This window comes from Electrophorus electricus, chromosome 11, assembly GCF_013358815.1.
Source record: "Electrophorus electricus isolate fEleEle1 chromosome 11, fEleEle1.pri, whole genome shotgun sequence".
Lineage (NCBI taxonomy): Eukaryota > Metazoa > Chordata > Actinopteri > Gymnotiformes > Gymnotidae > Electrophorus > Electrophorus electricus.
The window spans coordinates 19,346,229-19,367,864 of NC_049545.1; the positions used below are offsets into that span (position 1 = coordinate 19,346,229).

Genomic DNA, 21,636 nt, shown 5'->3' on the forward strand with positions numbered 1-21,636 from the left:
GACATGGGGACGATCAAATCGACACTTCGGAACACGTTTATGTAGAAAACAACATTTAGACTCAATAATCAACATTATTATTACAAAATGTTTTTCACATTTGGATAAAAGAAGTAACATCTTAGTAGAACATGTCAAAAACATGTAAAACAGATAAAAAAATAAATAAATAAAAGATTATATTAAGAAGTCAACACTCAAAACATTTTGTTATAACATTAGCACAATTCCAGTCTTCCAGGAGGGTGAGTTGGCCCCCCCACCTGTTATAATAATGTTGTAATTCATCATGGGGCTCCTTTTTGCTACATTGGAGAGCTGATTTCACTGCAGTGAGGTTCACAGTTGACAGTGGACATGACAATTTCCAAACCAAAACAGCAATTCTGCTTGATCTGTTTAGACTGTGAATGCTCTTCTGATGAGATGTTTAAAAGAACAACTTTTTGGAGACAGGGGGTCAAATATTGTGCTTTAAGCACTTAAATGTCAATTGGCAGACTGTAAGAGAGTAAAATCAGTTTGCATTATTGTATCTCTCAGCACCTGGGCATTTTGGCCTTTGTGTCAACACAATAACTCGTAGGTAACTTGTCAAATCAGCTGTCTTTCTGATTCCATTTGAATCTTCTTTTATTTGTCTCTACTGAACAGGACAAAGAAACAGAAACAGGATTAAGAAGAACAATAAATAAACTATGGTCACACAAATTAATCCCACTCCTCAACAAACCAAATTTATTTACCCTTGATCTTCTCGTCATCCACCATTGTCAGGCGCCACAACCGGGTAGTGCTTTCCAGCTCCCTGTTCAGGTTTCCTATTGGTCATAAAAGCTGTCTGTCAGCCTTACTGGGTCATGAGTATCTATAACAAGATAAAAGGTGGGCGGGCCTTGCCTTGGTTCATGCTGTGCAGGCTCCCAGAGGTACGCTTTCTGAGGCTTTCTTTCTTCAAGGATCTCTTCTTAAGGCCCAGAACATTCGGTGCAGGTTCTGATTTTGTATCTGATGATGCAATCTCTATTTGTCTGTGGCGACGGGATTTAGAAGCCTAACATACAAATACAATCTTTTAAGTTAGCAAAACATCACATTATTAAGCTAAGCATCAAGACAAAAACAGGCCTGAACTGAATGTGCTTGGTATGTAAATGGTCAAACTATATTTCTACATGAGGATTCACAGTTTTATACGTTGAACTTATTTTTAAAAATTAAACTTGCACAGTGCTTTATTTGGTGTCAAAGAGTGTGTTTACATTGGATTACCTCCACAGCCTGACCGTAAGACTTGGATTTAATTAATGCCAGGAGCTGTGCTCTGCGGGAACTCTGTGGAGGAAAAAATGCTCAGACTTACCAATAACATAATGCACCTTCATAGTCATTTCAAGGTGCTTTCCAATCACCAGTGTTAGGGAGGATACCACCGCCATCATAAAATACACAGCCACCGAAATGTGCACTGGAATTATACTGGCTGGAAATGGTTATGGAGAAATCAATACGCAAAGGTAATCAATATGCAAAATGTCTATGCTTGAGGGGGTACAGAAAATCACACCTCATCTTGATTTGATGTTCCCTCTCCTGCACCTCTGTCACTCTCAGCATGCTGATCTTCAAACTCCTACAAGAACAAGACAGAAACACACACACACACACACACACACACACACACACGCACAAGTAAGCGTACCTCTCTGAGCACAGCCATGGTAATGTGCGGACACAAACCCATGTAAACACAAAGCAGTTTTCAGTGCTGTTTGTTTGTTTGTTTGTGTGTGTCTCACTCAGTGGCCACTCACAGTCTGGTTCCGCTGCCAGTTGTAATAGGTGAGTACCGCGCCTCGCAGTTTGGGTACAAGGTTCTGTTTGACCAGGCTGAGTATCGGCTGATCCGTCTGTGCTGATATCACCCGCTTCAAGTTTTCATAGTGCTCATGCACATTAGCCAGCTCCTGGTGCACACACATGCACACACACATGCATGCATGCAAGCAGACATGTGCGCAAGTGCACACACACAATTCTAACATCTAAATTCTAACCGATTAACCAATTGCATAGGTATTACATTTTTGTGTTTTCATGAACAGCAGTCCTATTCGATTTTGTACAAAACAGACATAATTAAATATTTTATATATTTTTATATAGCTAATTTAAAACATATTCCATTTTTTGGTCCTTAGTTAAAGAGCAGAGAGTTCATTTTGCTGCCATTAGCTCAGCAATCTCAAATCTCAGAACGCCATATTTACTGACGTTGCCATGTGATGATGGGCATGGCTCCTCACCTCTAGCATGTCTGTACTGATGAGCTCCTGTGCACGGGACGGTCGATCAATAAAGGTCTCGCACAGCTGCTGGCCCTGTCTTTCCACCTGCCTCCTCTTCACCTTAAAGTATAGCTGTTCCCAAAACAAACAAACAAACAAACAAACAAACAAACAAACAAGTGGCATTATGGGAAAAGTAGGTCAGGCAATGGAACCAGCAACATGCACAGTATCCTGCCATATGCCATGCAATATTGTTGCTAGCAAGTTATGGAGGACAACACAGACCTATTTTGTTTAACAGGTAGGCAAAGCATTATGGGTAAAAAGTGCCAGTTCCCAAGATGATCAGAGACACTAGGAGAGTATGCTTGAAGAAATCCTCACAAACTGCTCAAATAACTGAGACATTCATTTAAATTTCTTGTCTCTTTCCAGATTGTGACCTGACTTTTTAACATTCAAATTAAATGCAAACTAATTAAATTAACTTTTGCATGAACTCTGAATGCACAACTCGCACAGCGCTCTTATAATATAAATTAAAAATGGTGAATAAACCTACGGGGTTTGGCATGGCAGTGAAATGGAAGGCTCTTTCATGCAGGAGTTTTCTTAGTATGAACACCACATCATAGTGCTGGGCGTCCACCGCGTCCTGCTGGAACCTCATCAGTTCGTCCCAGTCCTTCAGAGCCAAGCGGACCTACATAGGAGTCAGGCAGAAGATCACACCAGAGAAAGGGCAGTCCTGCTGTAGCATGGTTGCAACAGTCACCAAACAAATCAATCCACCAAAGTGCATTCACCAACTGCATTCAAAACCGCCAGGGTAGTACATAGCCAATTACAGAGCAGTATCACTTATTTCTTCTCAAAAGTTCTGGAACAAGCAGTTTACAATAAATTATCTATTTTCCTCACACAGAACCAGCTCCACGATCCCAATCAGTCTGGATACAAACCGGCACATTCAACAGAAACAGCCATCATAGCAGTGACAGAGAAACTTCATGCTGCCAAAGCCACCAAACTGTCGTCTGTTGATTCTTCTGGACCTTTCCGCAGCCTTTGACGAAGGAAAACCACAACATTTGCCTCTCTATTCTCTCCAACCTTGGTGTGACTAGCTAGGCATAGAAATGTTTTCTCTCCTATCTGGAGGGAAGGTCCTATCAGGCAACATGGACAGGATACACATCCAATCCATGAAGACTCTCCATCGGTGTCCCCCAGGGCTCAGTGTTAGGCCTTCTTCTCTTTTTTTTATATATTGGTCCTCTTGGTGATATCTTCTCATGGCTTCTACCACTGCTATGCTGATGACACCCAATTAATTTTTTCTTTCCCACCCTCCGACACACAGGTTTCCAGACATACCTTGAATGACATTGTGTCATGATGACAGCCCACCAGTTGAAGCTCAACCCCAGTAAAACGGAACTTCTGTACATCCCAGGAACTCCCAGCCCTTACCATGACCTCACAGTTTCCTTTCAGATCTACCTGGTATCACAATCTAAACCTTGTCATAGCCTGGGCAAACTTTGGACAACCAGCTATCATTCTCAACTCATGTGTAGAATCTGACTCGGTCTTGCCCGATCCGTACCTCGAGTACTTCAAACATCAAGTACATCTCGTCTTGAAACATCACGCATCAAGACAAGCATCGATTGTTTGTCCTGACTCCCAAACGGGTGGGACAAACTTCCTATGGCTGTCCGAACAGCAGAGTCCCCTTCAAACACAGACCCGTATATTTTGGAATATTTAAATGACCACCGATCCTGTGAATACTACATGAAAGCAGCAACCTTTCCCTTTTTTTGCTAGTTTTGTTAGCTATATGCAGCCAATACCCAACAGCTATCTGAGTTTGTGTACATAAGCTGGGACACCACCAGCATGGGCAGAACATAAACTGAGCCTTGTGCCCTGTTCCGTAGTCATGTGACCGGAGGCTCATTACCTTCTCTTTGGGAGTTGTGAGCTGGGAGCTATAGAGGCCGTAGAGAAGGTAAAGTCCTCCTACACGAATCTGGAAGGCATACGGTGGGAGGAGATAAGGTGCTGCTACAGACAGGACCAAACGTGTGAAGACTCTGCACTTGTTGGGCTCCATAGGACCACTGCAATAAATTTATTTTTTAAAAAGGTATTAAATATCTTGGCTTCAGTTTGCCAACATTTGAAGGATTCTACGGTTTACAAACAGTTGTGGTTCAAACAAGGTAAACGCAAGTAGGGCGTCAACTACTCGTTTTACCTAACTAGCAAGAGCTACGTAAAAAAGCTCAACACCGGCCCCTTAATCAAATTATTTGATATTTCACACAGGGGAAACAAGCCGAAACAGAGTCCACTTACTAAAATATACTTGAAAAATTAATTTCTCTCCAGATAGCCGAGAACACCTCGAAGCGCACAGATGCCGTGGCTTGAAAACGACCAAGTATGTTCTCACAGTCAGTGTTCAGGGTTCGCTTGAAATACTCCATTATTAGATGATCTGAGAGTATTGAAAGAGATCAATCGCTAAGAATAACTGTTAAAATAATTAAAGGGTTGTTAATAACGTTATTAAAGATAAAACAAGTTTTCCTTCCATGGTGTTTGTGTCCCTTCCTTGTTCCTTGCTAACGGGTGTTCGCACCGGTTATATTCACATATGATACTGCCATCTACTGTTCTGGGTGAATGAACAACTGACATGGAATAGGTCTTAGTCAGGGCTTTCATTTAATTTACACCCGTATATGCAAATATTTACCTCACTCCTCACTCCGAGCAAAGAGGAAGAAAGAACTGTTTAAAAAAAGCGAACTCCTGAAGACAGTTAGCACAGGCATGTGTTTGACATGGTGTTATTTGTAGCTAGAGCACCATTTTATTCAGAAAGACACTATAAATTTAGCTCATTGTTATTATAACTAGAATAACACTACAACCTTTTTTGAAACATGCAAGCTACCCGTACAGTAACTTATTTTTTACTTGTGATTTACTTAAGTAAACAAGGAGCATTTTAGAATTGTAAATTTTATTATTCTTTACATTTTATATATATATATAATCTTGTACATCAGTCACTGTGTCATTGTATCTGGAATTTGGTTTCACGCTAATGTGTGCAAAATGTGTCAGTAAAAGTAAGAGGAGGCCCCTCTTACAGCCCCACCCCCAGCCACACCCACCGAGGTCACTACAGCCGTCGCACCCGCAGACATCCCCGCTGCTCCAAAACGATGACAAAATTGTCCATGAGTCAAATACTCACATGGGAGAGACATATATTGCAGGTTACTGGCTGCATTTGTGATAGCCTTTATTTAAGTCTTCCTATACTGGACTACTTTACTTTTAAACATCAAAATCCAAGCCCCGCATACACACTGCAGTCAGTACTTCCAGTGACAGCTGAACGTTCCACACATGGAACATTCTGATCCAGTGTCTTACCGACAGACTGCAGTACTGCCACCGCACTACCGCCCGCCACCGCTCCGCCATTCGCCACCGCTGCAGATGACATCATCCCGGCGGCATAAGATCCTGCCGCTATACCGGCAGCAGTGAACCCCGCTTCAGTTAGCACAACTGGAGCCTAAGCCACAGCACCCACGGCACCGGCTGGAAGAAAGGTGGTTAGACAGGTCAGTGCTCCTTAGCCTAATCTAAGCATAGCATGAAGTGCTTGATCATTACTTGATGAACTGGAGCAGGACAAATCTGAAACTGTACAGCAGCAGAGACCCTGGGCTGGATCTTAAAATCATATTATTGAGTCAAGATGTTTCAAGTTTAAGTGTCACAGCAATGCTCAGTGGTTAAGGTTCTTGTGTAGTAGTTAGAAGGTTGCCAGTTCAATCCCCACCACCACCAAATTACCCCTGTTGGGCCCCTGATCAGAGATCTTTAACCCTCAATAGCTCAAGTTGTATTCATTCATAAGTTGCTTTGGATAAAAGCAGCAGGTAAATGTAGCACTGTCGTGGTTGCCAGCTGTTTCTGTGAAATGGAATTCATTTGAACTGTGAACAAGATGTATTTTCGAGCTATTCAAGGTACACTTGCACAATATGTTGATTGACCAAATCCACAAGTTTAAAGCTATTTCTTGCTATCGTTTGCTGCTGGTACAGTTTTGCTTGCTTTTTAATGTTACCACCCCTTTCTATGCAAAAACGTAGACATAACCACAGGCTAAAATTGGGGGCGTTCTTACATTTACTTTATTTACATTTACAACTACATTTATATCATTTAGCAGACGCTCATATCCAGAGCAAATAACCTTGAGTCCAAAAGTTAAACAAATACTAAGCTAATTTATTTATGCCCTTAACCGAGAGACTGCAAGAAACAAGGGTCAGCGCTGAAAACTCGAATGAGAGCTACGATCAGAGAATATAACACAATTCGAGAGGACTTACTAAGCAAAACAGGTCAAAGATAAAAACCTGCAAAAATTATATTAAAAAATGCAACGCAGTGTAAAGCGTATAACACTAAGGATCAAGTATAGAGCATTATTAAAAAAAAAACAAACATACCTGCTCCCAGTCCGATTGTCACTGTTAAAATAAATAAATAAATATAAATAAATATAAATATATAATATATATAATCAAAAAGTTAACTGACTTTTGGGTTATCATTGGCTGTAGGCCATAATAATGAACAATACATGAAATAAATGCTTGAAATAGATCACTCTGTGTGTAATGAATCTATGTAATATACAAGTTTCACTTTTTGAATTGAATTACTGACATAAATTAACTTTTCGATGATATTCTAATTTATTGAGATGCACCTGTATACATATTTTCAAGTTTTGAGTTTGGTTTATTTGTCACGTACATAGTCATATACGGTATAACTTGCAGTGAAATGATTTGAGAGTGCTCTGTCTAAACTGAGGGAAAAAAAAGGGAGTGCATAAAGAAATATATATATATATATATATATATATACACAAAAATATATTAACAATGTATGTACAATATATGTATATATACACAATGTACAATGAATATATGGATGTGTGTGTATGTACACAATGTACAATTCCATCTTACAAATTTACAGATTTAGAGTCACATGGTGCTGGTGGTCCCCACAGTTAATCAGTTTCTCTGATTCAGGGCCTGAATGGCCTGTGGGAAGAAGCTCCTCTTCTGTCTCTCTCTATTGGTCTTCAGGGAGCGAAAGCGCTTCCCTGACCTCAACAGAGAGAAGAGCCTATTGTTGAGATGGGTGGGGTCCTTCACAATCCTCCTGGCCTTGGTCTGGCACCGCTTGTAATAGATGGTCTGCAGGTGAGGAAGTTCCGTATGAGTGATGCGCTCTGCTGAACGTACCACCCTTTGGAGTGCTTGTCTGTCCTGCTTGGTGCTGTTCCCAAACCAGACTGTGATGTTCCCCGTGAGGATGCTCTCGATAGTGCAGGTGTAGAAGTCCCGCAGTACCTTGGAGGGCATTCTGAAGTATCTTAGGCTTCTGAGGTGGTAAAGACACTGACGAGCCTGACAGGGAGTTGGTGTGGCGGGACCAGGACAGGTCCTGCGAGATGTGAACTCCAGGGTACCTGAAACTGTCTACTCTCTCCACCGTGGTTCCATTGATCCTCACAGGTTGATAGTGCCACTCCTGCTACTTGCTGCAGTCCACAATGAGCTCCTTTGTCTTGCTGACGTTTAGGAGGAGATTATTTTCCTGGCACCAGTTTTCCAGGTGTTTAATCTCCTCCAGGTAGGCCCTCTCATCGTTGTCCGAGATCAGGCCCATATATGTATTAAAAAGTAGACTACTTACGTACCCCAGTCCATCATGCAATGCTACCAAAAAAAGGGCGGAGCTTCGACGCAAAATCAGAAACTCAGAAACGAAACCTACGGACGCAGCAGGCAGGTTTAGGTCATCGAGCTAATGGTGACCGTTTATTTACATTTTACGTTTTACATTTACGGTATTTAGCAGACGCTCGTATCCAGAGCCTCGAACCCTCTCGAGCCATCAGCACTGTTTGTAAACAAGAGAATCAGAAACCATCCTGACGTGGTAATTTTGAATGAATTTATTTATGGTCGTATTAATACATTTTATTAATAGATTATTTGTTACCTTTCATCCTCTATACCATGGAGGAAGAAATCCATAAACAAATTAATATAAAAATAAATACAAGCAGAAATTATTTATTTATTTCGGTATTTCTGCACATAAGTACACATTTATTATTTATGCATTTCTATGCCATGTTTACATTTGACTATTTTATGACATATTTATTTACTTTTATGTCCAATAAATATGTATCGTTTGTTTTTATGTTGCACAACTATTTTGGTTTTATTTATGTCACTTTTCATCCTAAATAGTATAATACTGTATGCTATAGTAAGTTACATTTACATTTGGCATTTAGCACACATTCTTTTCCAGAGTGCTTTGTCTTTTACTCAGAGAATGTATCCTAGCCAGTACAGTAGGTTTGAGTTCAAGATACCATTGAACTACAACACTGCTGAAATACAGGGTTCAATGCTGATGCAAAACACATATAAGCTCCATCTCAGACAAGGATAAGTGCAATAACAAACAATACCCTACAATAAGTGCTGGAATTAGAGTTCCAAAACCAAAAAAGCTTAGGACGGTTCAGCTTAGGGCTTTGTTTGTTGGTTTTGGTTTTTGTTGTTTTGTTGGCCTGCTCCACTCCGGACAATATTGCATCAGTTTCTTGTATGTATCTGAACGCCAAAACTTGTAAATACACTTGACCTTTGCTATCAACCTGTTTGTCTGGTTTGCATTCCATTATTCATTATTACCGCTGTTACACTCAAGCCCCATGTTACGGCCTCCCGGCCTAGACAGCTTTCTCCCCTTCATCCTCTTCTTCTGATGAAAATCCAGTCTCAAGCACTGGTGCAGTGGTGGTATCGCCCTTTGCTGGGCTGGAAGTATACAGTGATGGACTGGCGGCATTAGCTGGCCCGCCGCGAAGGTCAGATAGTGCCCCTCCCATCACTTCTCCCATCATTTTGCATCCTGTTATTTGAATTGTTTTAATTTAACCATGTGAAGAACCATCTTCAGTTAAGTCTACTAAGACTTGACTCAGAGTCTATTCAGTTTAAACACTCAAATTGCAATGTTGTTCTAGAACTCTTCAGTATGATGGGTCGAGTTAAGTCAACACAGAGTTTAATTTGATAATCCAGAATTCTTGGATAGTTTATTGTTTGTCTGGGATGCTAGAGTGCTCGAACAGAGTAGAGTCTTGATGGTTGTTTTCCATGAATCTTGAAAGATACTGGGACAAGCGTGACTGCACTTGAATCTTGAGGGGCTCGAGGTACAGAACAGACTTTGACTGTTGGACATCAAATAGGAGGGAGCAGGTCTGTTTTTGGCCTTGCAGGTGAACATCAGAGTTTTAAACCTCATACGAGCATCTACAGGAAGCCAGTGAAGTGGATGGAATGGGGTAATGAAGATCAGATATGCTGAAGTTTTCTGGATCAGTTGTAGCATGTGACTGTGCTGCCCTTCCATCTTGTTTTTTTCCAGCCATTGGTAGGACTGTCTTGTCAGTCACCTCTGCTATCTGTCAGTAGTACATTCCATGGGAGGGTGTTATCCTGCCATGGAATCTCCTCTGCTTCCTTGGTGACAATATCTCCCATCTGACTGAGTCAGTCCCTCATCAGCTCATCTTTGGGGCCACTGCTCAGATGTATTTATGGATGTTTCGTGTCTCACCCTGGACACTCTGAAGGTCCTTTTCCCTCCTCCCAGTGGTGTATGCATTGCTCCATGCATTGTGAAAAATGTTTTAGTCTGGATGTCAGTAGTTTCCAGTTCTTCCTCTGTCCAAAACATCCTATTTCTTGGGACACCTTGTGTACTACACTGCAATTTTTATTGCATCATAAAGATGTAAAGATAGTAAAACCTCCAAAGAGATATAATTAACCATAAACAGAATATTTCACAGAATGCAAACATAATACAAACTGAACATATATTTAACCCACATTCAGACCGATGTGTAGTATGGAATATATGGACCACTGCACAATACATATATTCAGCTGGGAGTTCATCGATGTATGTAATAAACATATGTGTTTTGAATGCATTAATTCCATGGCAACCATGCTAATGCTGCTAGTTTAACTAGTGGTTGCACGTTTTCCAATGATTATTCCAATACCTGTGAACTTTTCATAATGTAGCTGACAGCTCTGCAAAAATGTAACAATATTGGATTAAGGCAGCGCCACCTTTTACAAGAACTGAAATGATACACTTTTGAAAAATGCTGCTGAGTTTAGTTCAGTTCAGTTCTATTCTGTGAAATACTAAGTCATGATAATTGTTCTTGTAAAACAGTTCACAGTCATCCAGACTCTTGTGTATTTTTCCACATTATTTATTTATTATTGAATTTGTTTATTGAGTAAGTCATAGCAACCATAACACAAGACAGGCTAATTTGAGGTGACAACAGGAGATTGACTCAAAAATGAGAAACTACATTCCAGAGTTTAGACTAAAGTAACAATAAATGTTGATAAACAAGACTTCATTGACTTCATTGTACGGCGATTTCCGTGCTGAGTCAGAACTGGCTGTGGAAGGTGTTGTTACACTAGAAGCGCCACCAATCCTCCTACAGTACCTCCTACACCTGCCACTGCGGCAGTCCCGGTACCGGCCAAACCAGCTGCTCCTAAGTAACAAAGAACAAAAATCTTGTGAAAGGCCGGCGCAGTCCACAGAATGCTATCTTGTGTATTGTGCTGATCACATTAAAATGTGTCACATTGGGCGTTAATGCTTTGAGAGCGCTCTGAAAATGTGTCAGAACGTCTTCATGCGCTGTGGTTTATAGGTGATGAGCCCATTCGAAGGTCACAGCTGCAATGATGTAACTGGTTAATAGACACCTAACCGAAATATGGATAGGCCTATAAAAAAAGACGTTACAGTGTTTTTTCATGAAACAAAACAATCCGACTGCACTTTCAATAGGCTAGGTTACTCTCACATTCTCAGCCACTCAGTCACTCAGTAATGCACAATAAAGTGTAACTTTTACTGAAGCTAAATTAACATTAACTAGCCTATGGAGCTTCCAAGGGTTCTTTAACGATGTTTATTGTTACCTGATGTTGCTGTTAAAGTAGGCTAATAAATCCCACCTCCCTTTTAATTTGAGGAGTTTTCAGGTTGAAGCGTTTTCAGCTCCAGCGCACTAGGTCTACTGCTGATTAAACCAAAGTAAAAAAAAACTTTGACAAATAGCCGTTGCGCCCAAAGCCACATATTTTTTTGCAATCCCAGCTACAGACACTATTTTCATCATCTCTCTTTTTGGCAAAACATCACAAAGTGCCAGAAATATATAAACACGGAATACAAAAGTCAATAAAGGTCACTCATGTTAGACGCCAGACACTCACATGCATACAGTCAACTTAACTGTTTAGGTCTTGTGATTAAATATCTTACCGACAGACTGAAGTACTGCCACCGCACTACCGGCCGCTACCGCTCCGCCATTCGCCACCGCTGCAGATGACATCATCGCAGCGGCATAAGATCCTGCCGCTATACCGCCAGCCGTGAATCCTACTGCCGTTAGCACAACTGGAGCTAAAGCTACTGAACCAACTGGAAGACCAAAAACCGAAGGAAAGGATTTAGGATATCGTCGAATGTTCATTCGGTAACAAGTTTATTTGTGCATTCCTTGACGCTCACTGACATAATTTGAGCACCGCATTTTTAGATATTTATTTTTATTATGTTTTATGCATCAATATAATATTTAAATTGGAATAAGAGCAACACTGGCAAAAAAACAAACAAAAAAACAACAACAACAATAAGCAAGTGTTGTAGCCAAATTTCGGAGTAAATGAATTTAGTGTAGGCTTGATATCCATGTTTTATATTAAATTGCTCAAAATGTTCTAGTTGTGTTGTGTATTACAAATAGCTAATCCCAAGAAAGCACACACAACCAACGTGGAAAGTTATATTCCCCAATCTTGATCAGCGAGCCGAGCCGCCAGCACATCTCTGCAGCACTTCTCCAAAGCACGCAGTTTTAAATAAACACACCATAGACGACATCGACCACTAAATACTTAGCTGCGTCCAGTAGCTTCTTTTAATATAGGGAGTGTCTGATGTAGATTTTTCTTGTAATGCGGCAATTCAAAATAAGCCGTAGGCTACTATAAATTCATAATGTATGAACATTTAAAATTCCCCACAGTTGCTAAGTTTTTTAATCTAATGTGTGGCTACACCTACCTGCTCCGGCTGCGACTGCTGCTATTGTTACTGGTAAAGAGAAAGCATAAATAAGCTTGATAGGTCACCAAAATATCATAAGCCAACTGCATAAAAACACCAAATATGTTTTAGACAAAAATAAGTGAGTTACTTACATAGACCCATCTTCCGTACTGTTCCCGTTGGGTATTCCTCGAGTATTCGTCTGACTTCTTTATATAAGTGAAGGGCGGTGCTCTTCCAGAGAAACGAAACTGAAAGTCACATTTCTGTTATGCTAAAAAAAGAAAACATTGTCCCTGAGGGCATGCGTTATCAAGGGTCAGGACAAGGTTAAGAAACGTAACAACAACAATAATAATAATAATGGGACACCCAAACAAATGTATGCCTCCAAAATATACTACAAATTAATAAGCTTTGAGGTTGTAGGATTTTATTGATTATTGATTTATAGAGGGGCATGCAAACAAATTATTGTGAAGCACTACAGGCACAAACATCACTTTTGCTTGGAGGGAATGCCCAGAAGTTCTTGGCAATCATCTTCTGTCTAAGATCTCAAGAACATCATGTACTGGTAAACTTGCGGTATCAGGATTTGGTGGACTTGTGTGGTAAGGCAGGCCACTGGAGAGGGAACTTATGTGGCCTACAAAACCTAGCAAGCCATGTACCCATCACCCCACCTGCAAACGCCACAGTCATCTTTATACTTGTGGAAAAGCCTGCAGCACCTTTAGAGCAGAAAGCAAAAAGCAAAAAGCTTTAATTTCACAGAAAAAGGAAATTGTCCTGGTTCGTGCTTGGTTGAGGAATTTTGAAAAGAGTCCTGAGAGGTATTGCAGAAAGCAGATTTATAAATTAACGTAGATCTATTAATTTGAAGTTTGCTGAAAACTCTAGCTTTCAGTTCCAAAAAATGCACTCAGAATAAGTGGATGTCAGAAGCAGCGATACACACTGGGAAACTAGCCTGCTCTGTAGCAGGTTTGCTGGACTGGAGTCAATCTTAAAAATGCTAGCTAAACATTTCTAAAATGCTTCCTAGAGGACCACTGATCTTGTGGCTCATATTATTGATTAGAAGGAGTGATTAGTCCTCGCTTGTACATTTTGATGATTGGAAATGTGGATTAGCTCTCGGTTCAACGACACGTTTTATGCATCGACTTTTTTTTTAAAAGACCAACATACATAAGTTGGAGTGATGAACATAACTTGGGTATGACCATAATCTTTTTGCAGTGCTATGTTGATCAATTGCACCTTACACAGTATTCCTGCAATTTTCTGCAGTTTTGTTCTGTGCTCTGAACACAAATCTGCTCAAAACCATTACTATCCCCAGTAGTCAGTGAAGACTCTTTACTGAAAGGAAAAGGTTTTCCTAATTTGTTTCTTTTGTTTCAAAATCCACCATCTAATGGGGGATGTTTTATTCCAAGTAGGGTGTGTACTCAATTTTTCAGAATTTGTTTATATCTGTTAATATGTCTGCTAGGCCTACATACATCACATTTGAACAGTATATTGTTGTTTTGTTTTGTTTTTGCAGATTTAAACAGTAGCCTACAAGAAAGAAACATGATGAAGCAAGTTAAACAAAACTGCCAGACGAGAATGCTGAGGCCACTAGGTCTCAGAAAGACAACGTCTCAGACTGCATTGCAGTTAACCTAATTGCCTAATGTGTGGGTCCTCCTATGCCAAGCGACACCACTGACCAACAGCGACTGGAAGAATTATTTTCACAACCGCAAAAACAATTGTGCGATCTTCATGTCTCTCTCTCTTATATGTGTATGAGCAGGTCTCTTGCCCACAACTACACTTTCTGCCCATCCTCAAACACGTGCGTGGTGTAAAGTCTCCAGCGACCCCTTTTGCCCAAAGTGTAATCACTAAAGTATCTTGAGAATGTGACACTCACGTAGATTTCTAATGTAGAAACACATCTTTAATCTTACAGATCCGGCCTCAAAAAAAAAGGTAACGAGCCGAGAATAGTCTGCGATTATATCTCGATTATAAGCAAAGGTGACACAGCAATGCAACACAAATGTGTTTAAATGATATGCGCTACTGCGAATGACATGAAAATCAGACGATAGAGCCGAACTGCGCAACGACAGCAGCGTTTGTCTGCTTTACCGCATGACCCTAGACTGCCTAAAACAACACCGAATCAGAACAACGAGATCACGCCAGGACTGCTGGTGCTAACACATCCAACAAATACTGAATTCCTTTTATAATCAATTGCTGACTTGTGATACTTACTGTCGGAAGCCATCACTGAGACGTATCGGTTTGATCCAGTGGTTTCAGTCAATTCTCCCCTTTACAGGTTTTCTTAGGCGTCCCATGAGGCTGTTTATTTGTCAAATTTGGTGCGGGCTAGATTTAATAAACGGCATGAGAACCCATTCCGTATGACGGCCTCTCACAAATCCGGACTGTGAAGCGAATCCCGTCAGTTCTCTCCTCTCAAAAACCCCCCTCAAAAAATACCAAAAGCCACCACTTTGAAACAGCGGCATCCAAACAACGACGCACCCGCACCCGGCCTCTCTCGCGCAGTATCGTCCCTCTCGCTCTCACCTGAGCGAGGACCCAGCCAGCTGTCCGGCCCGTCCTGCCCACGCGAACCACAGCACCAACCAAACCAATCCGGTCCTCGTCTATTTCACAGTCAAGTGTGCACCGCCGACCCCCGAGACTCCACGGGCCTACTACGCCAGCACCGACACCCACAGGACAGAGACTCCAGACCACACGTGTACACACGTCACTGTAGTACATTTCACAGCAGCCTCACGTTGAGTATGCTGAAGTAGCACTTCATTCACATATATGTGTCTATTATATAATATACTACACATTACATGTCTACTGCATACTAGATGGCTTAGGCAATGTAGAATAAGGACATGGGGACGATCAAATCGACACTTCGGAACACGTTTATGTAGAAAACAACATTTAGACTCAATAATCAACATTATTATTACAAAATGTTTTTCACATTTGGATAAAAGAAGTAACATCTTAGTAGAACATGTCAAAAACATGTAAAACAGATAAAAAAATAAATAAATAAAAGATTATATTAAGAAGTCAACACTCAAAACATTTTGTTATAACATTAGCACAATTCCAGTCTTCCAGGAGGGTGAGTTGGCCCCCCCACCTGTTATAATAATGTTGTAATTCATCATGGGGCTCCTTTTTGCTACATTGGAGAGCTGATTTCACTGCAGTGAGGTTCACAGTTGACAGTGGACATGACAATTTCCAAACCAAAACAGCAATTCTGCTTGATCTGTTTAGACTGTGAATGCTCTTCTGATGAGATGTTTAAAAGAACAACTTTTTGGAGACAGGGGGTCAAATATTGTGCTTTAAGCACTTAAATGTCAATTGGCAGACTGTAAGAGAGTAAAATCAGTTTGCATTATTGTATCTCTCAGCACCTGGGCATTTTGGCCTTTGTGTCAACACAATAACTCGTAGGTAACTTGTCAAATCAGCTGTCTTTCTGATTCCATTTGAATCTTCTTTTATTTGTCTCTACTGAACAGGACAAAGAAACAGAAACAGGATTAAGAAGAACAATAAATAAACTATGGTCACACAAATTAATCCCACTCCTCAACAAACCAAATTTATTTACCCTTGATCTTCTCGTCATCCACCATTGTCAGGCGCCACAACCGGGTAGTGCTTTCCAGCTCCCTGTTCAGGTTTCCTATTGGTCATAAAAGCTGTCTGTCAGCCTTACTGGGTCATGAGTATCTATAACAAGATAAAAGGTGGGCGGGCCTTGCCTTGGTTCATGCTGTGCAGGCTCCCAGAGGTACGCTTTCTGAGGCTTTCTTTCTTCAAGGATCTCTTCTTAAGGCCCAGAACATTCGGTGCAGGTTCTGATTTTGTATCTGATGATGCAATCTCTATTTGTCTGTGGCGACGGGATTTAGAAGCCTAACATACAAATACAATCTTTTAAGTTAGCAAAACATCACATTATTAAGCTAAGCATCAAGACAAAAACAGGCCTGAACTGAATGTGCTTGGTATGTAAATGGTCAAACTATATTTCTACATGAGGATTCACAGTTTTATACGTTGAACTTATTTTTAAAAATTAAACTTGCACAGTGCTTTATTTGGTGTCAAAGAGTGTGTTTACATTGGATTACCTCCACAGCCTGACCGTAAGACTTGGATTTAATTAATGCCAGGAGCTGTGCTCTGCGGGAACTCTGTGGAGGAAAAAATGCTCAGACTTACCAATAACATAATGCACCTTCATAGTCATTTCAAGGTGCTTTCCAATCACCAGTGTTAGGGAGGATACCACCGCCATCATAAAATACACAGCCACCGAAATGTGCACTGGAATTATACTGGCTGGAAATGGTTATGGAGAAATCAATACGCAAAGGTAATCAATATGCAAAATGTCTATGCTTGAGGGGGTACAGAAAATCACACCTCATCTTGATTTGATGTTCCCTCTCCTGCACCTCTGTCACTCTCAGCATGCTGATCTTCAAACTCCTACAAGAACAAGACAGAAACACACACACACACACACACGCACAAGTAAGCGTACCTCTCTGAGCACAGCCATGGTAATGTGCGGACACAAACCCATGTAAACACAAAGCAGTTTTCAGTGCTGTTTGTTTGTTTGTTTGTTTGTGTGTGTCTCACTCAGTGGCCACTCACAGTCTGGTTCCGCTGCCAGTTGTAATAGGTGAGTACCGCGCCTCGCAGTTTGGGTACAAGGTTCTGTTTGACCAGGCTGAGTATCGGCTGATCCGTCTGTGCTGATATCACCCGCTTCAAGTTTTCATAGTGCTCATGCACATTAGCCAGCTCCTGGTGCACACACATGCACACACACATGCATGCATGCAAGCAGACATGTGCGCAAGTGCACACACACAATTCTAACATCTAAATTCTAACCGATTAACCAATTGCATAGGTATTACATTTTTGTGTTTTCATGAACAGCAGTCCTATTCGATTTTGTACAAAACAGACATAATTAAATATTTTATATATTTTTATATAGCTAATTTAAAACATATTCCATTTTTTGGTCCTTAGTTAAAGAGCAGAGAGTTCATTTTGCTGCCATTAGCTCAGCAATCTCAAATCTCAGAACGCCATATTTACTGACGTTGCCATGTGATGATGGGCATGGCTCCTCACCTCTAGCATGTCTGTACTGATGAGCTCCTGTGCACGGGACGGTCGATCAATAAAGGTCTCGCACAGCTGCTGGCCCTGTCTTTCCACCTGCCTCCTCTTCACCTTAAAGTATAGCTGTTCCCAAAACAAACAAACAAACAAACAAACAAACAAACAAACAAGTGGCATTATGGGAAAAGTAGGTCAGGCAATGGAACCAGCAACATGCACAGTATCCTGCCATATGCCATGCAATATTGTTGCTAGCAAGTTATGGAGGACAACACAGACCTATTTTGTTTAACAGGTAGGCAAAGCATTATGGGTAAAAAGTGCCAGTTCCCAAGATGATCAGAGACACTAGGAGAGTATGCTTGAAGAAATCCTCACAAACTGCTCAAATAACTGAGACATTCATTTAAATTTCTTGTCTCTTTCCAGATTGTGACCTGACTTTTTAACATTCAAATTAAATGCAAATTAATTAAATTAACTTTTGCATGAACTCTGAATGCACAACTCGCACAGCGCTCTTATAATATAAATTAAAAATGGTGAATAAACCTACGGGGTTTGGCATGGCAGTGAAATGGAAGGCTCTTTCATGCAGGAGTTTTCTTAGTATGAACACCACATCATAGTGCTGGGCGTCCACCGCGTCCTGCTGGAACCTCATCAGTTCGTCCCAGTCCTTCAGAGCCAAGCGGACCTACATAGGAGTCAGGCAGAAGATCACACCAGAGAAAGGGCAGTCCTGCTGTAGCATGGTTGCAACAGTCACCAAACAAATCAATCCACCAAAGTGCATTCACCAACTGCATTCAAAACCGCCAGGGTAGTACATAGCCAATTACAGAGCAGTATCACTTATTTCTTCTCAAAAGTTCTGGAACAAGCAGTTTACAATAAATTATCTATTTTCCTCACACAGAACCAGCTCCACGATCCCAATCAGTCTGGATACAAACCGGCACATTCAACAGAAACAGCCATCATAGCAGTGACAGAGAAACTTCATGCTGCCAAAGCCACCAAACTGTCGTCTGTTGATTCTTCTGGACCTTTCCGCAGCCTTTGACGAAGGAAAACCACAACATTTGCCTCTCTATTCTCTCCAACCTTGGTGTGACTAGCTAGGCATAGAAATGTTTTCTCTCCTATCTGGAGGGAAGGTCCTATCAGGCAACATGGACAGGATACACATCCAATCCATGAAGACTCTCCATCGGTGTCCCCCAGGGCTCAGTGTTAGGCCTTCTTCTCTTTTTTTTATATATTGGTCCTCTTGGTGATATCTTCTCATGGCTTCTACCACTGCTATGCTGATGACACCCAATTAATTTTTTCTTTCCCACCCTCCGACACACAGGTTTCCAGACATACCTTGAATGACATTGTGTCATGATGACAGCCCACCAGTTGAAGCTCAACCCCAGTAAAACGGAACTTCTGTACATCCCAGGAACTCCCAGCCCTTACCATGACCTCACAGTTTCCTTTCAGATCTACCTGGTATCACAATCTAAACCTTGTCATAGCCTGGGCAAACTTTGGACAACCAGCTATCATTCTCAACTCATGTGTAGAATCTGACTCGGTCTTGCCCGATCCGTACCTCGAGTACTTCAAACATCAAGTACATCTCGTCTTGAAACATCACGCATCAAGACAAGCATCGATTGTTTGTCCTGACTCCCAAACGGGTGGGACAAACGTCCTATGGCTGTCCGAACAGCAGAGTCCCCTTCAAACACAGCCCCGTATATTTTGGAATATTTAAATGACCACCGATCCTGTGAATACTACATGAAAGCAGCAACCTTTCCCTTTTTTTGCTAGTTTTGTTAGCTATATGCAGCCAATACCCAACAGCTATCTGAGTTTGTGTACATAAGCTGGGACACCACCAGCATGGGCAGAACATAAACTGAGCCTTGTGCCCTGTTCCGTAGTCATGTGACCGGAGGCTCATTACCTTCTCTTTGGGAGTTGTGAGCTGGGAGCTATAGAGGCCGTAGAGAAGGTAAAGTCCTCCTACACGAATCTGGAAGGCATACGGTGGGAGGAGATAAGGTGCTGCTACAGACAGGACCAAACGTGTGAAGACTCTGCACTTGTTGGGCTCCATAGGACCACTGCAATAAATTAATTTTTTAAAAAGGTATTAAATATCTTGGCTTCAGTTTGCCAACATTTGAAGGATTCTACGGTTTACAAACAGTTGTGGTTCAAACAAGGTAAACGCAAGTAGGGCGTCAACTACTCGTTTTACCTAACTAGCAAGAGCTACGTAAAAAAGCTCAACACCGGCCCCTTAATCAAATTATTTGATATTTCACACAGGGGAAACAAGCCGAAACAGAGTCCACTTACTAAAATATACTTGAAAAATTAATTTCTCTCCAGATAGCCGAGAACACCTCGAAGCGCACAGATGCCGTGGCTTGAAAACGACCAAGTATGTTCTCACAGTCAGTGTTCAGGGTTCGCTTGAAATACTCCATTATTAGATGATCTAAGAGTATTGAAAGAGATCAATCGCTAAGAATAACTGTTAAAAATAATTAAAGGGTTGTTAATAACGTTATTAAAGATAAAACAAGTTTTCCTTCCATGGTGTTTGTGTCCCTTCCTTGTTCCTTGCTAACGGGTGTTCGCACCGGTTATATTCACATATGATACTGCCATCTACTGTTCTGGGTGAATGAACAACTGACATGGAATAGGTCTTAGTCAGGGCTTTCATTTAATTTACACCCGTATATGCAAATATTTACCTCACTCCTCACTCCGAGCAAAGAGGAAGAAAGAACTGTTTAAAAAAAGCGAACTCCTGAAGACAGTTAGCACAGGCATGTGTTTGACATGGTGTTATTTGTAGCTAGAGCACCATTTTATTCAGAAAGACACTATAAATTTAGCTCATTGTTATTATAACTAGAATAACACTACAACCTTTTTTGAAACATGCAAGCTACCCGTACAGTAACTTATTTTTTACTTGTGATTTACTTAAGTAAACAAGGAGCATTTTAGAATTGTAAATTTTATTATTCTTTACATTTTATATATATATATAATCTTGTACATCAGTCACTGTGTCATTGTATCTGGAATTTGGTTTCACGCTAATGTGTGCAAAATGTGTCAGTAAAAGTAAGAGGAGGCCCCTCTTACAGCCCCACCCCCAGCCACACCCACCGAGGTCACTACAGCCGTCGCACCCGCAGACATCCCCGCTGCTCCAAAACGATGACAAAATTGTCCATGAGTCAAATACTCACATGGGAGAGACATATATTGCAGGTTACTGGCTGCATTTGTGATAGCCTTTATTTAAGTCTTCCTATACTGGACTACTTTACTTTTAAACATCAAAATCCAAGCCCCGCATACACACTGCAGTCAGTACTTCCAGTGACAGCTGAACGTTCCACACATGGAACATTCTGATCCAGTGTCTTACCGACAGACTGCAGTACTGCCACCGCACTACCGCCCGCCACCGCTCCGCCATTCGCCACCGCTGCAGATGACATCATCCCGGCGGCATAAGATCCTGCCGCTATACCGGCAGCAGTGAAGCCCGCTTCAGTTAGCACAACTGGAGCCTAAGCCACAGCACCCACGGCACCGGCTGGAAGAAAGGTGGTTAGACAGGTCAGTGCTCCTTAGCCTAATCTAAGCATAGCATGAAGTGCTTGATCATTACTTGATGAACTGGAGCAGGACAAATCTGAAACTGTACAGCAGCAGAGACCCTGGGCTGGATCTTAAAATCATATTATTGAGTCAAGATGTTTCAAGTTTAAGTGTCACAGCA

At 41.2% G+C, this 21,636-nt stretch overlaps 3 protein-coding genes across 5 annotated transcripts; all 3 read right to left on the reverse strand.

The window, feature by feature from the left end:
- Positions 1–25: 25 nt before the first annotated feature.
- On the reverse strand, positions 26–5,807 carry snapc1b (small nuclear RNA activating complex, polypeptide 1b). 2 transcript variants are annotated; one of them, XM_035531264.1, is made up of 10 exons: positions 4,659–4,935; positions 4,261–4,420; positions 2,854–2,994; positions 2,307–2,420; positions 1,815–1,967; positions 1,568–1,633; positions 1,273–1,335; positions 901–1,054; positions 747–821; positions 26–646 (listed from the first exon to the last, which is right to left on the reverse strand). In XM_035531264.1, exons 1-10 carry the CDS (start codon positions 4,787–4,789, stop codon positions 600–602), a joined length of 1,104 nt encoding a protein of 367 aa, XP_035387157.1. In that variant the 5' UTR covers positions 4,790–4,935; the 3' UTR covers positions 26–599. The 2 variants fall into 2 exon arrangements, with proteins under 2 accessions (XP_035387157.1, XP_035387158.1); XM_035531265.1 differs by lacking the exons at positions 4,261–4,420; positions 4,659–4,935 and adding an exon at positions 5,751–5,807.
- A 4,909-nt stretch (positions 5,808–10,716) lies between these two features.
- Positions 10,717–15,214, reverse strand: LOC118242201 (interferon alpha-inducible protein 27, mitochondrial-like). Of its 2 annotated transcripts, none has more exons than XM_035531351.1 (5): positions 14,892–15,214; positions 12,764–12,862; positions 12,627–12,656; positions 11,817–11,978; positions 10,717–11,034 (listed from the first exon to the last, which is right to left on the reverse strand). In XM_035531351.1, exons 1-5 carry the CDS (start codon positions 14,902–14,904, stop codon positions 10,949–10,951), a joined length of 390 nt encoding a protein of 129 aa, XP_035387244.1. In that variant the 5' UTR covers positions 14,905–15,214; the 3' UTR covers positions 10,717–10,948. The 2 variants fall into 2 exon arrangements, with proteins under 2 accessions (XP_035387244.1, XP_035387245.1); XM_035531352.1 differs by having other exon boundaries at positions 12,764–12,845; positions 14,892–15,164.
- Positions 15,215–15,563: 349 nt separating this feature from the next.
- Positions 15,564–20,457, reverse strand: LOC118242200 (snRNA-activating protein complex subunit 1-like). The gene is made up of 10 exons (XM_035531344.1): positions 20,187–20,457; positions 19,789–19,948; positions 18,382–18,522; positions 17,835–17,948; positions 17,343–17,495; positions 17,106–17,171; positions 16,811–16,873; positions 16,439–16,592; positions 16,285–16,359; positions 15,564–16,184 (listed from the first exon to the last, which is right to left on the reverse strand). The coding sequence occupies exons 1-10, from the start codon at positions 20,315–20,317 to the stop codon at positions 16,138–16,140; spliced, it is 1,104 nt and encodes a 367-aa protein (XP_035387237.1). The 5' UTR covers positions 20,318–20,457; the 3' UTR covers positions 15,564–16,137.
- Between the last annotated feature and the right edge of the window lie 1,179 nt (positions 20,458–21,636).

Bases quoted from the DNA above. Each gene is read 5' to 3' on its own strand.
- snapc1b (XM_035531264.1), bottom strand. From the start codon at position 4,789: ATGGAGTATTTCAAGCGAACCCTGAACACTGACTGTGAGAACATACTT. The intron at 2,995-4,260 runs GTAATGAGCCTC...ACTCCTATGTAG, and splicing joins TCACAACTCCCAAAGAGAAG to GTCCGCTTGGCTCTGAAGGA. The intron at 1,055-1,272 runs GTAATCCAATGT...TTTGTATGTTAG, and splicing joins CTTACGGTCAGGCTGTGGAG to GCTTCTAAATCCCGTCGCCA.
- LOC118242201 (XM_035531351.1), bottom strand. The intron at 11,979-12,626 runs GTAGGTGTAGCC...TTGGTCTTCCAG, and splicing joins AGCAGTCGCAGCCGGAGCAG to TTGGTTCAGTAGCTTTAGCT. The intron at 11,035-11,816 runs GTAAGATATTTA...TTTGTTACTTAG, and splicing joins GGCAGTACTTCAGTCTGTCG to GAGCAGCTGGTTTGGCCGGT.
- LOC118242200 (XM_035531344.1), bottom strand. From the start codon at position 20,317: ATGGAGTATTTCAAGCGAACCCTGAACACTGACTGTGAGAACATACTT. The intron at 19,949-20,186 runs GTAAGTGGACTC...AATTTATTGCAG, and splicing joins AATTTTTCAAGTATATTTTA to TGGTCCTATGGAGCCCAACA. The intron at 16,185-16,284 runs GTAAATAAATTT...TGTCCTGTTCAG, and splicing joins GGATGACGAGAAGATCAAGG to TAGAGACAAATAAAAGAAGA.